Source organism: Neoarius graeffei, chromosome 26 (genome assembly GCF_027579695.1).
Source record: "Neoarius graeffei isolate fNeoGra1 chromosome 26, fNeoGra1.pri, whole genome shotgun sequence".
Taxonomy (NCBI): domain Eukaryota; kingdom Metazoa; phylum Chordata; class Actinopteri; order Siluriformes; family Ariidae; genus Neoarius; species Neoarius graeffei.
Window position 1 is genome coordinate 40,828,767 of NC_083594.1, and position 15,092 is coordinate 40,843,858.

The 15,092-nt window shown below is 41.8% G+C and overlaps 1 protein-coding gene across 1 annotated transcript in view; it reads left to right on the forward strand.

Moving 5' to 3' along the window:
- tmem183a (transmembrane protein 183A) overlaps positions 1-14,802 on the forward strand; it is a 30,148-nt gene extending 15,346 nt beyond the window's left edge. Inside the window, exons 6-8 of the mRNA XM_060910536.1 lie at positions 5,487-5,567; positions 5,745-5,900; positions 13,606-14,802. Coding sequence (XP_060766519.1) covers positions 5,487-5,567; positions 5,745-5,900; positions 13,606-13,791 — 423 coding nt within the window. The 3' untranslated portion in view covers positions 13,792-14,802. The remainder of the gene's footprint in view (positions 1-5,486; positions 5,568-5,744; positions 5,901-13,605) is intronic.
- Positions 14,803-15,092: the final 290 nt, after the last annotated feature.

Below are 15,092 nucleotides of genomic sequence, written 5' to 3' on the forward strand. Positions count from 1 at the left end.
TCTGAATGAGCTAGTTGGCCCCTTTAAATAAACGGGTATCTATTCATACAGTGAGATCTCCAAAGTTTAATAAACTGAAAATGCAATAACTGTAATTTTGAAGTAGATGATGTATTGGACGTGTGTCGCTTGTGTCTTGTGACTTATTGTAAAAATGATATAAAGGGTTCAAAATCGCATAGTTACAAATATAATAGTAACTTCATATGATGGGCGGCACGGTGGTGTAGTGGTTAGCGCTGTCGCCTCACAGCAAGAAGGTCCTGGGTTCGAGCCCTGGGGCCGGCGAGGGCCTTTCTGTGTGGAGTTTGCATGTTCTCCCCGTGTCCGCGTGGGTTTCTTCCGGGTGCTCCGGTTTCCCCCACAGTCCAAAGACATGCAGGTTAGGTTAACTGGTGACTCTAAATTGACCGTAGGTGTGAATGTGAGTGTGAATGGTTGTCTGTGTCTATGTGTCAGCCCTGTGATGACCTGGCGACTTGTCCAGGGTGTACCCCGCCTTTCACCCGTGGTCAGCTGGGATGGGCTCCGGCTTGCCTGCGACCCTGTAGGGCAGGATAAAGCGGCTAGAGATAATGAGATGAGATGAGACTTCATATGATTAACCACTGGTTATTTCAGAGAGGAAAAAAATGGGGACACTATTGCTTCCATTCGGGACAATACAACACAGAATTCGGGACCACTGGGGGACACAAAGAAAAAAAGTTAATTTCGAGCCCTGGTCAAAGGTCCGTAACCGGGGTCCGCATAGTAGGATTCCGGACCGCTCGCGAGCCAATCAGAGCACGCGATTTGATGGAAACCGGGCTGCGAAAAAAATAATAAACGATATCACTGAATAATGTTCCTTACCTCTAACCAGTGTGTATATGTTCCCTTTTTTTTAAACTGCTTTTGATGATTTCGTATATTTACCTCCGCCAAGGAGGTTGTTTTCGTTAGTGTTTGTTTGTTGGTTTGTCTGTTAGCAACATTACGGAAAACGTAATGAACGGATTGCTCTGAAATTTTTTCCAGAGGTGTGACTGGGCACAAGTAACAATCCATTAAATTTTGGCGGTGATCCGGATCACCTTCTGGATCCCGGATTTTTTTAAAGGATTCTTGGCGGAGGTCTGCGCTCTCCGAGTGCTTTTCTAGTTCGTAATATTTTAATTTTCTAAATATTTATCAACATATCGCCATTGTGGCACGGGAGCCTGTGATTGGCGGACACAGCCGACAAAGGGTGTCTCCCATTGGTTGTAAGTCGTGACATAAAAATCATAAACACGTACGGGACCCGCTGATTGGCTGTTCATGTACTGAAGCCAAGCGGAGATATCCGGCGTCTATTGCTGCTGTTCGAAGAAAACTACAGGTTAAAAAAAAAAAAAGCTTGACTACTGGATTACTTGGGTAATCTTAAGTACGATTCGCACGGGATAAGTATTACCTATGGACCTCTGGTAAGTCGCAATTACCCCCGCACCTCTGTGTTATTGTGTGGCGCATTCGGACAGGATAAGCAAAAGTCTGTAATTCACTGAATTTACAGACATTGTGACCGGATGTGTCGTAAGTTCACAGCATCCTGTTTCGTCTTGTAGACAGTAGAGATGGGATTTATGGCTCTTTGATGGGATCCGCATCTTTGTGATCCGTTCTTTGAAAAGAGCCGTTCAAAAGACTGGCTCATTTGGCTCTTTGTAAATATTTATTCAGTTTTAAGAAGACAGCGTCTAAAGAAGCCAGATCCCTCTGCTTAGACAGTGACATCAATATTTCTGGACATACCTTTTATATAAAGCAACCTAGACTTACATTATTGTAACCCCTAAACGCTCATAAATAACCATTAAAAAACAATGAGGGCTTCAATGAATGTCCATGCAGAACGGCTTTTATGTAAAAAAAAAAAAAAGAACCCACTCAAGAACATAGTTATCAAGAACGCAAGAATATTTTATAGAAAAACACTTGTTTTACAAAAATATTTAAGTCTGAGATACAAAATAGATACAACTACAATAAATATAACACAAGAACTAGTTATCACACAAGAACATTTTAACAGAAAAAAACAAACTTTCTATATTAAAAATATTGAAATTGTAACAAATAGATACAACTAAACAGTCAGATAAATATAGTTATAACAAGAACACAAGATTATTTTAATAGGAAAAAACAAACTATTAATGCAAAAAATATATTATTAGAAAAATAGATACAACTAGACAAACAGATAAATAAATAAAATACACAAAAATAGAACAAACAAAATGACGATAGAATAAATTAAATGAACGTCCGTGCAAAGTAGTTTTCCCACAATATTATCATTAATATCACACAACAACATTATAAACTATATACAAAACAATTTGAACTATTAGGCAAACAGATAAAACTTGAATAAATAAAAGGCAAATGCTGTTTAGCCTACTTCTTGTCCTTGGGCAAGAGCTTTTTCATCTGAAACACAGTACAGAAAAAGAACGACAGAAAGAACGGCTCCCCCAGCTCGAGACTCGGTTCTCATCGTTCATGCCTAGGAGCCGTTCAAAAGAATCTGTTCGTTCGCGAACGTCACAACACTAGTAGACAGGAGTTCAAAATGCTTATCTGGTTCAAATACGGGATAGGCCTACTACCACTTGCCCCTGAAATGCTGTTTATCAAAATTTCGCCCGTATCCTCCATTATTCACTCCAGAAAAGTACAAGAGACGCGCGTTTAATAATTACAAACACAGACATGCGCATTCACACGGGACTTGTATTACCACTGGACGTCTGTGTTTTGCCGAAACACAGTAGGTATTTCGTGGCGGAATTATTACTTGGCAAATTACGGACGTGGCGCATTCGCACGGGACTAAGAACTCAGACATTCTCTGTAATTATTCCGAATTACCAGAGGTCCACAGGTAATACTTATCCCGTGCGAATAGGGCTTTAGTCAGAAAGAAGCGCAGAGTAATATATAATTCCTCGAAATGACTGGAGTGACTGTGCAGGTTTGTGGCCTAGCATTCGCTACACGTTGGAATATCCGTTCTTTTTCTTGGAGAGTCCCGACACGGAAGAATAGTTTAAAAAAAAAAAAAAACTACAAAAGCAAGAACCTTCTTTGTGTAAAGACTGTTTTTTGTTTGTTTTTCTTTTCCCCCCTGACATCAGCTTTTGGGAACAGAATGCTGCGAAAGCCAAAACATTTAAGGGCTCTGACCTAAACTGTGGGCTAGATGGTATCCCCACCCCTCCATGTCTCATCAACCCCAAGGACATCTAGTTACACAGCTATTTGCGCAGTCATTTATACAGTGATACTTATTATTGTTTAAAACAATATCTGAAGTGTTATTTGTAAAATATCAGAATATCTTGCTCTAAACTTTCAAACAATATTGTAAGATTTTATCTAATAGCAAATGGTACAATAATTACAAACATTAACAGAATTGGCACTTTCCAGTTGTAGCTGTATTCATACAGTAACTATACCCAGCCTTGTAGTAATAATTTCAATAAACGGTTAATGTTCAGTTCCCTTTTCATTAATTCTCGATTCAAAGGTGCAGTTGAGTCACACAGGTTGATCAGCGTGTAACAGACGATAACCATTTTATCCAAAATAGTTTTTCTCGCCTTAGTCAATTTATTTCTATTTCACGTGTGCAGCTGTTGTAAAGTTCAGTGTGTGTGTGTAGAACTCTATTGAACTGTAGGTTCATCTCTACACTGGTTCCACGGCAACATTTTGCACAGGACTGTGTTCCTTTGATAACAGAAACAAAGCTCTAGCATTTATTATTATACTCATTCAAAACTCTACAGCTTAATATACCCTAAATTATTAATTCTTCTGCTACTAGAAGTGCTGCCTTTTCTGAACGTGTCTGCATATATTGGTGTTATGGTTTTGTGGATTTAGGATAATTATGCTGCTTCACCTATTTAAATAAATAAATAAATTGCATTCTGTCCTCTCCAAAATAAAATAAAGCTCTGGGCAAGTGGAATTGTTTTTCGGGCAAGTATGTTTTGGGTGCTGCTTGCCCATTGGGCAAGTACGGTGCGGAGGTGTGTGTATGTGTGTGTGTGTAATATATATATATATATATATATATATATATATATATATATATACACACACCTTTTTTTTTGGTTAAAAACGAACGCTATGTGACTTTATCGACTGGATTTAGCAACTATTAATGCCTACATCAGGGGCACACATTGCAAAGATGCTCTTCATCCTGTCGTTCTTTAGACTCCTTCTTACGAGTGAGTTCGGGAAAACCACATACAGAGACGACGTTCGTTGCTCGAGTGTCTCTCAACTCTCTCTTTAGCCCTAAAGGGCAACGTTATCAGGAAACCCACCCCTGGATGATTGTTCACCTCTGGTGCTGAGGAGGGTGTTTGCCTTGGCATCTGCAACTTTGCAGGCAGACAATCAAGAGAAATCGAGCTGTTTGTGCAACTTGACTGTATGCAGCAACAGTTAAAGTGCATAAATTCAGGAGCAAGATCAATGTAATTCTCCTATTTTATATTAAACTTTGGTCAAATACCTGTCGCAGTTTGCATTTTGTGCAATTTTTTTTTTTTTTTTTACCTTGCGCAATACCAGAAAAATTCAGTTGAAATCAAGCCTTTTGAGGCGAATTGGTCCGCCTCTGAAAACACTTTGCATTTGGATTTCCCGGCAAACATTGATTTTCGTGACGTCGCGTGCGGGACGCCTCCTTCTGAATCCTACGCCAGCGCTGGTTTGTTTGAGAAAACGACCTGGTGGTTTTCTGCAAATTTCTTCAACGTTATCGCGTAATTATTAAAATGGTTAACAGATGTATGGTAGGAGGGTGTAGCAACATCAATCTTGATGGGATTAGCACTCATCGTTTTCCAAAAGACCGGACAATGAGAGAGAAATGGGAGCGCTTGGTCTACACAGGCTGTGCACTGAAACCGTGCAAGCTCGCGCAGCCTGCTGGTGCTTCCGCAGGTAACGTCACGATTCTGGCTCCAGACTCCCTTGGGATTTTTCCAGACGCGTTTTATTGTTTAATTTTTTTCTGCTGTAGACAGATGGCCTTGTGCAAAATTACTCTTCTGGATGAGTGTGTAAAGGGGCATGCTTTTATTGGTCCAGAATGGGCCCTTTAAAGTGCGTCATCACATCACATACATTGCTGAATGTCTCAATATTTCCAATTAAATACTTTTTCATTCAGCATGTCGTAGATCTCCTTGTATACACTGTTTCTCTGGCAATTTGGCCTCCATGTTTGTTTTTCTTGCTTGACTTGAACCTCGTGACCTGACTGGTTGGAGTTTAAAAAAAAAAAAAAGCAGCAGGCCTTGTTTTTGTTCTGAAAGCATGTTGTTGTTTTTTTTTTCTTAAAAGGTGTTTGTCATTTGTGGGGGGGGGACTTTTTCTCTGTGCTACATGATAAAGACATGACTGTTTCCCTTCTCCTCCCTTATTTGTAGTGTTTGCTGTTTTGGGTCAACAAAGTCTCCGGGACTAGAGCCGAGCCCATGTGGGAATTCAACTTCAAGTTTGAAAAGCAGGTATTTTTATTCTCGTGACTCGCACCTCTGTGAAGGACCTTAGTCATCCAGGTCACTTTCAACAAAGATTTTTAAATCGTAGCATTACTAGGACTTGACATTTTGAAGTATATTTGGATTGGTACATATGCTGCAAACACACGGTCACAAGTGGTGTCTAAACTCTCGTTGCTGCAGCCAACCAAGGTGAAAAATGGCTGTGCTCACAGTCTGGTGCTGCCCAGGCAGTATAAGGACGTCAACACGAACCCAGACTCGGACTGCTACCTGCTGCGTGTCACCACCCTGAACTTCATCTTCACTTCCGTCGTCATGGGCATGACGCTATCCCTGGTCAGTGACACATTATTTCCATGTACATTTGTCTACTGCCTTTTTTTTTTTTTTTTCCCTTCTCTTTCTTCTCCTCCCTCTAAGTGACTTGAGGCAGGATACACTTGAGGGCTTTGCTCAGTAGTTGTAGCCTGGTGGTGCTGAAACTTTTGCACTTTTGTCTCGTGCTGTAAACTCATAATCTAGAATGATGTCCTGATGGCGTAATGAGATGAGCTAATCTGAATAAAGACTGATTTGATATGTTTATTCTCTGTCTCAGTATACACTAATGTGCTGCTTTTTGTGTAAATTGTAGGCAGTGTTGCTTCACTAAGGCCCTGGTCAGACTACACAGGCTTTCGTCTAAACCGGGGAACAGGGGCGCTGCGCCCTCTTACTCTCGGCGTGCGCCCCCTTACCGAAATGCCGATTGAACCCCAAGTCACACTTAGGCCGTGCACTTGTATGCTACTGCACAACATGCAATCTTTCTCAAAACGACCTTTTCTCCATGAAAACATCCCAGCAACACCACGTGACAATGTGTCTGATCATCAAATACGTTATAATTACTCCCAAAATATTCCAATCATGGTAGATACACCGCCAGACGGTGCAAAAACAATCCGAATTGGCGTTTTCCAGACCGAGGCGCCATGTTTAGTTGTTTACTTGTTGCGGCTGCTCTCGCAAGATTTGACATGGGTTACATACAAGGTCAGCTGACTTGTAGAGCGAGATTTCTCGAGACTGAATGACCTTTCACCCACCGGCACGGGAGCTTTTGACAGAAGTAGTTCGTGAATTGTTTTTGTTGACACTTGGGCATTTAAAGATGTCATCCCGCGGCACGAAACGGAAGAAAGCTAAAGACTGTCCAGGGTAGAAGATGATTACTTCTTTCTTTTTCAATGTTGACAGACAATTTGTTACAGTTTCCCTCTCAGCCTCAGAATGTCCCATTGTAGCCTCAATTTTTCAAAGGCTGCGCACGGCGGAGGGGGGGGACGGACAACCGGCACCCACCCCACCCCCACCCCCCCGCGCTTCACTCCCTCGCCATGGTGAGTGCCGTCGTACTAAATTTTTCTAGAAAAAACCCTGCTACAGCTCGCGATGGGTTTGTGAATACTTGGCAATGAAAAATTGGTAGAATCGTCACTAATTGTGCAATGCACGGTGAATGTTTTCCAAGCTTCGTGAGGATTTTTTTTTTATGCATGTGTGTGTCTCTCCACCTCATGAGTGGCCAAAAAGTTTCAATGCGTACACTGAAATTTGGCGGCGGTTTGTTTTCGTTAGCAAACGAAGCGGCAAATACTCGCAGATGGGCTTGCGAATACTTCGCGAAGCTCGATGAGCCTCGAGATGTATTTGTCTCGAATACCTCATCAGCACAGCAGCTCGGCACAGCCTAACCTTCGCCGGGACTTGAAAAGTGCGTTTGCGTTCGGGGATCCTTCGGAGCGTGTGGGGACCCCGTAATTTTGGGAAACGCCTGATGATTTGAGCGCAGTCGGCACGTGCTGTAAGGACACGGAGGCTTTGTGAAATATCATCACTGTCATGTTTGTTCATAGCCATGTTTATGACTCTCTGCTTTCAGTTCCGTTTTTGTAAATCTCACGCCTGCGAATAAACGCGCTCTTCCTGCACTGAGCTCCGTCTACCGCCGCATACCTGACAGAATGCTTCACAAAGTCTCTGCGAAAAGTGTCCTCACATGCAAGTGCTGATTGCACTCAAATCAGCATCAGGGGTTTCCCATGATGACTGGGTCCCAAGCGCGTACAATGCGCTCCGAAGGATCCCCGAATGGGAATTTTAAAGCCCATCGTTGCAGAAAAACAGGTCTCTGGATAATGCAGATAGACGTGCAGGGTTTTTACCACCCAGGGGCTTGGAGAAAGAAGCGACACTCTTCCGTCTTGGTTAAGATGTCGACACTAAAAGTTTACATGGATGCTTTCTTATTAATTGCTTTACATGACCTCTTTTCCTTGTGTCAACAAACAGGAAAGGCCCTCCAGGCAAACTGTCTGTCTGTCAGTCAATTAATTCATCAAGATACTTTATTTAACCAGGTTAAAAAAAAAAACAAAACACTCCTTGAGATTAAAATCTCTTTTCCAAGAATGACCTGGCCAAGAGGGCAGCATAAACAATATTACACTTAAAAAAAAAATAACCATACAACAGGCAGAAATGACAAAATACGCCTGGTTTAACGTTACGAATGATTACAGATCAAGCAATTCAGTTAAAATGCTAAAAGCTCAAAGTTAAAAATGCAATTAAAAACACAAATTTAAAAACAAGTGTGTTGTACAAGAAAGGTGTTTTCTCTGTCTTTTAGAATGGATTTAAATTCACCCAGGTTTATCAGCTTTGACAGTTTCACGTCCTTTTGTAAATTGTTCCAGGATGAAGGAGCAGCATATTAAACATTCCCCCCCCCCCCCCCCCCCCCCCCCCCCCAAAAAAAAATCTGGTCTCACTCCAGGAACTAACATATATATATATATATATATATATATATATATATATATATATATATATATATATATATATATATATATCTGTAACGTGTCATCAGAGCGCAGGCCGTGTCGACTATTTTTATTTATTTGTTTGGTTTTTTTCCAGACGCAAGTATAAGGAAAGATAAGGAGGAGCTAGCCCAAGAACAGATTTATAAGCAAACATCAACCAGTGTGAAAGTCTGCGAACAGACAGAGATGGACAATTTGTGATGTTATACAGAGTACAGTGATGTACAAGATTGCCGCAGCTAGTGATAAAACGTAAGGCACAGTGATGGTGTCCAATTTCTTTAAGTACTGGTCAGGTGCATTCATCAAAAGTAGATCCCTGTAGTCCAATAAGGGCATAAAACTTGCTGAAAATGGACATCTCCTAGCCTGGCGTGGACTTTGTGAACTAAAACGGACAGTAAGTGAGTAACATTGATTGAGAGGCAGCAGTGAACAGTCGGTTTTCGAAGTTGATGGGGGGGGGGGCGAGCAAGAGTAAGGATCTGAGCACCTTTTACGAGGCAGTCAATGACTGCGTAGTTCACTCCGGCCCTGTCGAGTCCGGAAGGAGCGATCTAAAGTGGGCCACCTTGCACAATAAATGTTGCAAGCTATATACACCCCAGGAATACTGAACAATTTGCCAGAAAGAATCCAAAACGGCCAGGAATTGACCAAGTTTTTTTTCTTCTTTGTTGAACTGGTCATTAAGGATTAATTGGTCCGTAACTTCATTAATAATTGTAATTAAGCAAATCCGTGTAGAAGTTATATACACCCTGGGTGCCCCTACCTTCATGCCAGAAAGAATCAAAATTGGTGAGGAATTGAGGGAGAAGAAGCAATTTTCGTGAAACACGGATGGACAACGGACAACACATGATGGTATAAGCTCATCACCTGTCAGCCAAATCGTAATAACTAAATGCCACCTGCGACAGAGCATCTATAGAACGGCAGGCCTTATGGGGTGCGACCAGTACGCAGTGGCTAGTGCTTACTAAAAGTGGTCCTGGTGCCAGATACCACAGCACACCTTCAGAGGTCTTGTGGAGTCCATGCCTCGATGGGTCAGAGCTGTTTTAGTGGCACCTCTGGAATATTAAGCAGATGGTTTTAATGTTATGGCTGATCAGCGTATGCACTGTCCAGTTTCTAGTTTGGGCAAGTCCAATAAAGGATTAAATGACTCCTGTTCATCAGGTTTGAAACTGCTACCAGTGGTATAGGGTCATTTGCACAGTATGGGTCTACATTTAAAACGAGGTTAATCTGATCTGATCTACATTATGACCTGTTGAACTCAAAGTGGTCGGTTGCCTAGGAAATACTTTCACTGGTCTTTCATTGACCCACAAAAAAAATTACTGCAAAAATCTACAACCCCAATTCCAAAAAAGTTGGGACAAAGTACAAATTGTAAATAAAAACGGAATGCAATGATGTGGAAGTTTCAAATTCCATATTTTATTCAGAATAGAACATAGATGACGTATCAAATGTTTAAACTGAGAAAATGTATCATTTAAAGAGAAACATTAGGTGATTTTAAATTTCATGACAACAACACATCTCAAAGTTGGGACAAGGCCATGTTTACCACTATGAGACATCCCCTTTTCTCTTTACAACAGTCTGTAAACGTCTGGGGACTGAGGAGACAAGTTGCTCAAGTTTAGGGATAGGAATGTTAACCCATTCTTGTCTAATGTAGGATTCTAGTTGCTCAACTGTCTTAGGTCTTTTTTGTCGTATCTTCCGTTTTATGATGCGCCAAATGTTTTCTATGGGTGAAAGATCTGGACTGCAGACTGGCCAGTTCAGTACCCGGACCCTTCTTCTACGCAGCCATGATGCTGTAATTGATGCAGTATGTGGTTTGGCATTGTCATGTTGGAAAATGCAAGGTCTTCCCTGAAAGAGACGTCGTCTGGATGGGAGCATATGTTGCTCTAGAACCTGGATATACCTTTCAGCACTGATGGGGTCTTTCCAGATGTGTAAGCTGCCCATGCCACATGCACTAATGCAACCCCATACCATCAGAGATGCAGGCTTCTGAACTGAGCGCTGATAACTTGGGTCGTCCTTCTCCTCTTTAGTCCGAATGACACAGCGTCCCTGATTTCCATAAAGAACTTCAAATTTTGATTCGTCTGATCACAGAACAGTTTTCCACTTTGCCACAGTCCATTTTAAATGAGCCTTGGCCCAGAGAAGCCGTCTGCGCTTCTGGATCATGTTTAGATACGGCTTCTTCTTTGAACTATAGAGTTTTAGCTGGCAACGGCAGATGGCACGGTGAATTGTGTTCACAGATAATGTTCTCTGGAAATATTCCTGAGCCCATTTTGTGATTTCCAATACAGAAGCATGCCTGTATGTGATGCAGTACCGTCTAAGGGCCCGAAGATCATGGGCACCCAGTATGGTTTTCCGGCCTTGACCCTTACGCACAGAGATTCTTCCAGATTCTCTGAATCTTTTGATATTATGCACTGTAGATGATGTGTTCAAACTCTTTGCAATTTTACACTGTCGAACTCCTTTCTGATATTGCTCCACTATTTGTCGGCGCAGAATTAGGGGGATTGGTGATCCTCTTCCCATCTTTACTTCTGAGAGCCGCTGCCACTCCAAGATGCTCTTTTTATACCCAGTCATGTTAATGACCTATTGCTAATTGACCTAATGAGTTGCAATTTGGTCCTCCAGCTATTCCTTTTTTGTACCTTTTAACTTTTCCAGCCTCTTATTGCCCCTGTCCCAACTTTTTTGAGATGTGTTACTGTCATGAAATTTCAAATGAGCCAATATTTGGCATGAAATTTCAAAATGTCTCACTTTCGACATTTGATATGTTGTCTATGTTCTATTGTGAATACAAGATCAGTTTGAGATTTGTAAATTATTGCATTGTTTTTATTTACAATTTGTACTTTGTCCCAACTTTTTTGGAATTGGGGTTGTACATTTATTTATTTATTAATGCTACATGAGTACTGAAGGTTTGTTCTTCATTTAGGTTTAATGTGTCACAGACAGTCTTAAAAAGTAATCTATTTTGCTCGAGGATACCTGCAGTCATAAATTACAGGGCCAAAAACATTTATATTAGATGTCCTCTGCAGTCTTTCCTCAAATAAACAACTCATTTTATGCTGCTTTCTTAATTGTTCAAAAAAAAAAAAGATTCCTAACTTGGTAGCTTGGCATCCAACCCCTTAAAGGAGAACTGAAGTCATTTATAAACTTGCTTTATTTCTTAATTAACGTGTTCTTCAATTACATTTTCGGTTTTAGTAACGTTACAGTATATCATGACTCGTATTTTCAATTAAATATGATACTTATCGGCCGAGTCGTTTTTTAGCCACGTTGAATTTGGTTCGTTTGGTCCATGGCAGACGTCACTCATCGGCGCGATCTTCACGAGACTTCAAACCGTTAAGTGTCAGCCAGGTGTCGGTGCCGCCATTTTGAAAACTGTTTTTCCAGATGAAACATTGCACAAAAAGAAGTTTAAATGACGATTACTGCCTACTTTTTTCAAACTTTCCCAATTGCTATCAAAACAAACAAAACTTCCGGCTTGATTACATCAGCATTCGAAAGCGTGTCTTTTGACGACGTCGGTCACTTTGATTTCCGCCGTACGTTTTACTTCCGTCCTACGATGTCTCGCACAGGTCTCAACAAATCTCGTTTACGGCCGTTGCTTTGACATACGGACTAGAGGTCTGCGCGGGTTGGATTTTTCAGTCCTGCTCCCGCCCACGCCCGCATTGTGCAGTCCCACTCCCGCCCGCGCCCGCAAAGAATTGATTTTCAGTCCCGCTCCCGCCTGCAAATCCCGCATGATGCAAACGTTAGCGTTATTTCTCAGGAAAGTTCTTGTCTTGACACAGCGTGATGGTGCCCCGCCCCCTACTTTGAGTGGATTTGAGCATAAATATCTACAGCTCACGTTCACGTTTGTTATTATTTACCTTGTTTCTGAATTCAGCATGTAGTGTCTCTAATAATAATAATTAGTGCTGTCAAGCGATTAAAATATTTAATTGCGAATCGCACATTTTTGTCACATGAGAAACCATTGTAATTCTCTGATCAGCATAAAAAAGTGAATGGGCTTGCTTTGTACCATGAGTGAAGTGATTTACTGCTTGAGTTAGTCTACAACTCTAATCGGAGAGACAGGTTACACAGTGACGGTAGGCTTGACTCAATGCTCATCTCATCTCATCTCATTATCTCGAGCCGCTTTATCCTTCTACAGGGTCGTAGGCAAGCTGGAGCCTATCCCAGCTGACTACGGGCGAAAGGCGGGGTACACCCTGGACAAGTCGCCAGGTCATCACCGGGCTGACACACAGACAACCATTCACACTCACATTCACACCTACGGTCAATTTAGAGTCACCAGTTAACCTAACCTGCATGTCTTTGGACTGTGGGGGAAACCGGAGCACCCGGAGGAAACCCACGCGGACAACATGCAAACTCCGCACAGAAAGGCCCTCGCCGGCCCCGGGGCTCGAACCCAGGACCTTCTTGCTGTGAGGCGACAGCGCTAACCACTACGCCACCGTGCCGCCCTTGACTCAATGCTATCCCAGAAATCATTCCTGTAATATGCAAATTTGGCCGATTTGATTGGACAGCCAAATTTGCATATTACAGGAAGGATTTCTGGGATGGCATTGAGTCAAGCCTACCGTCACTGTGTAACCTGTTTAAAACGCGTTTTTAGTTAGCGGGACTGCAGCTTATCACTGCTCCCGCCCGCGCCTGCATATGTGCACTTCCGGTCCCGCCCACGCCCGCAATGAGCTGTCAAAATTTGTCCCGCGCCGCACTGCTTTGCGGCGAGTCCCGCGGGAGTGCAGGGCTCTAATACGGACTGATATTACAGAGCATATTTCAAACACTCATTAACTTGCTATAGCAGCGACAAAATAGCGATCAAAAATGCATTCCGATATTTAATAAAATGAGAAATAGAATTTTGATAATTTTGCCTTCAGTTCTCCTTGAAACCAAGGGTACTGATGGAATTTTTGCTGTTTTTTGTTTTTTTTTTAAATATAAATTTGCAGGGGCCTCACATTGACACGTCTACTGTTCTGTGTCTGTACAGCAGAAAGCATGGCATGAACTTACTCCAACTCTTTTCCTGCCTCTTTCAGTTTACCATTAACGTGAGCACAGACATGCGGCACCACCGGGTGCGCTTGGAGTTCCAGGACTCGCCCATACTCCGGGGGAAGAAGCTGCGAGGGGAGCAAGGCATCCAGGTGGTGCTGGACCCTGTCCACAGCGTGCGTCTCATGGACTGGTGGCACCCTCAATTCCCCGTGCCGTCTTGGGCTTAAAACTTCACGTGATCCAGAGAATGAAGATTTAAAGCGTGCTTCTATCATCCGTGATCATTCTGGACTTTTTTTTTTTTTTCCCCCCTTTTCCGACATGTTAGCGTGCTTGTTTTGCACATGAGCACAGCCGGGTTCATGGTGTCTCTACGCTAGTGGGTTTTATGATTGAAGTTGCTCTTTTATTAGGCGTACAAGGTTCTTCACACCAAATCATTACTAGTCAAAGACTGATTTCAGATTCATGTATTTTCTGAAGGTGACTCCCAGCAGCTTTGGTGAGCTATTACAATAAAACATGAGGAAACTGCATGTTGTCTTGCATGCACATCTCATTTCTTGCTTGTATAAGACCAGTTTAAATTGATCTACACTGTTGTAAACGACTAAAGATTGTTTCACGAATGGCAATGCATCCATGCAGAAGAAATTTAGAGGACAAACATTTGCTGGAGTCTTCTGCTACCTGTTTGATAGTCGTGAGAGAATTTGCAAACCGGTCATGTTTAAACGTTAAACACAATTAAACCTGGACTTACTTCATTAATAATTGTCTGATACGTCGTTTCAAATGTTCCTCTGAGACTTGTAAACCTATAATGAGCTTGGCAGAGATGGTTTTTGCTGTTTCATGTCTGATCCACTGATTTAATGTAAACTCTTTAAATTAGCTTGTAGCTCTGTGCTAACCGTAGGGACAAGGCGGCGGTGGCAGTTTAGCCTCTCGGACTGTGTGTCTAGTCACAATCATGCATGCTTCACCGGTTAAGTGATGCGTGGAAGGTATTGTATTGTATCGTACACAAGTTTTTGCTTTTATGTTTATTGGGTCAGACGCGACTTTATGGTGTACGCTTCTTGGGGTGATTTTGAAAAACTTAACGTTATTTTTGCACATATAGGATGATGCTTTGGGGTTGATTTAATTTCCTCAGTGGAAAAGTGGAATGCTTGATGTGAATGACAGGCCATTGAAGTGTTTATTGTAATAAATATTACAAGTTCCAACTCCTACTGAATGTCTCCTGGTGTTTGTGTAGAGGTGTGTGTGTGTGTGTGTGTTAGATAAACGGAAGGCATTCACAGGAAAGTCTACTGAGTATCTGAGGTAAACAGATACTTAATACTGAAAGCTAATGTAAAATAAATAAATTGAATGCTTGGTTATTTTGAAACTTCTACACTACTAGCTAGTTTGTTTGTTTGTTTTTTTGAAGAAAATGAGATAAATATATATTATTTACCAGCTTGGGTCAGTCCGTATCGTGAAATACTGTGATCGAGGTCTTGAAAATACTGACCGA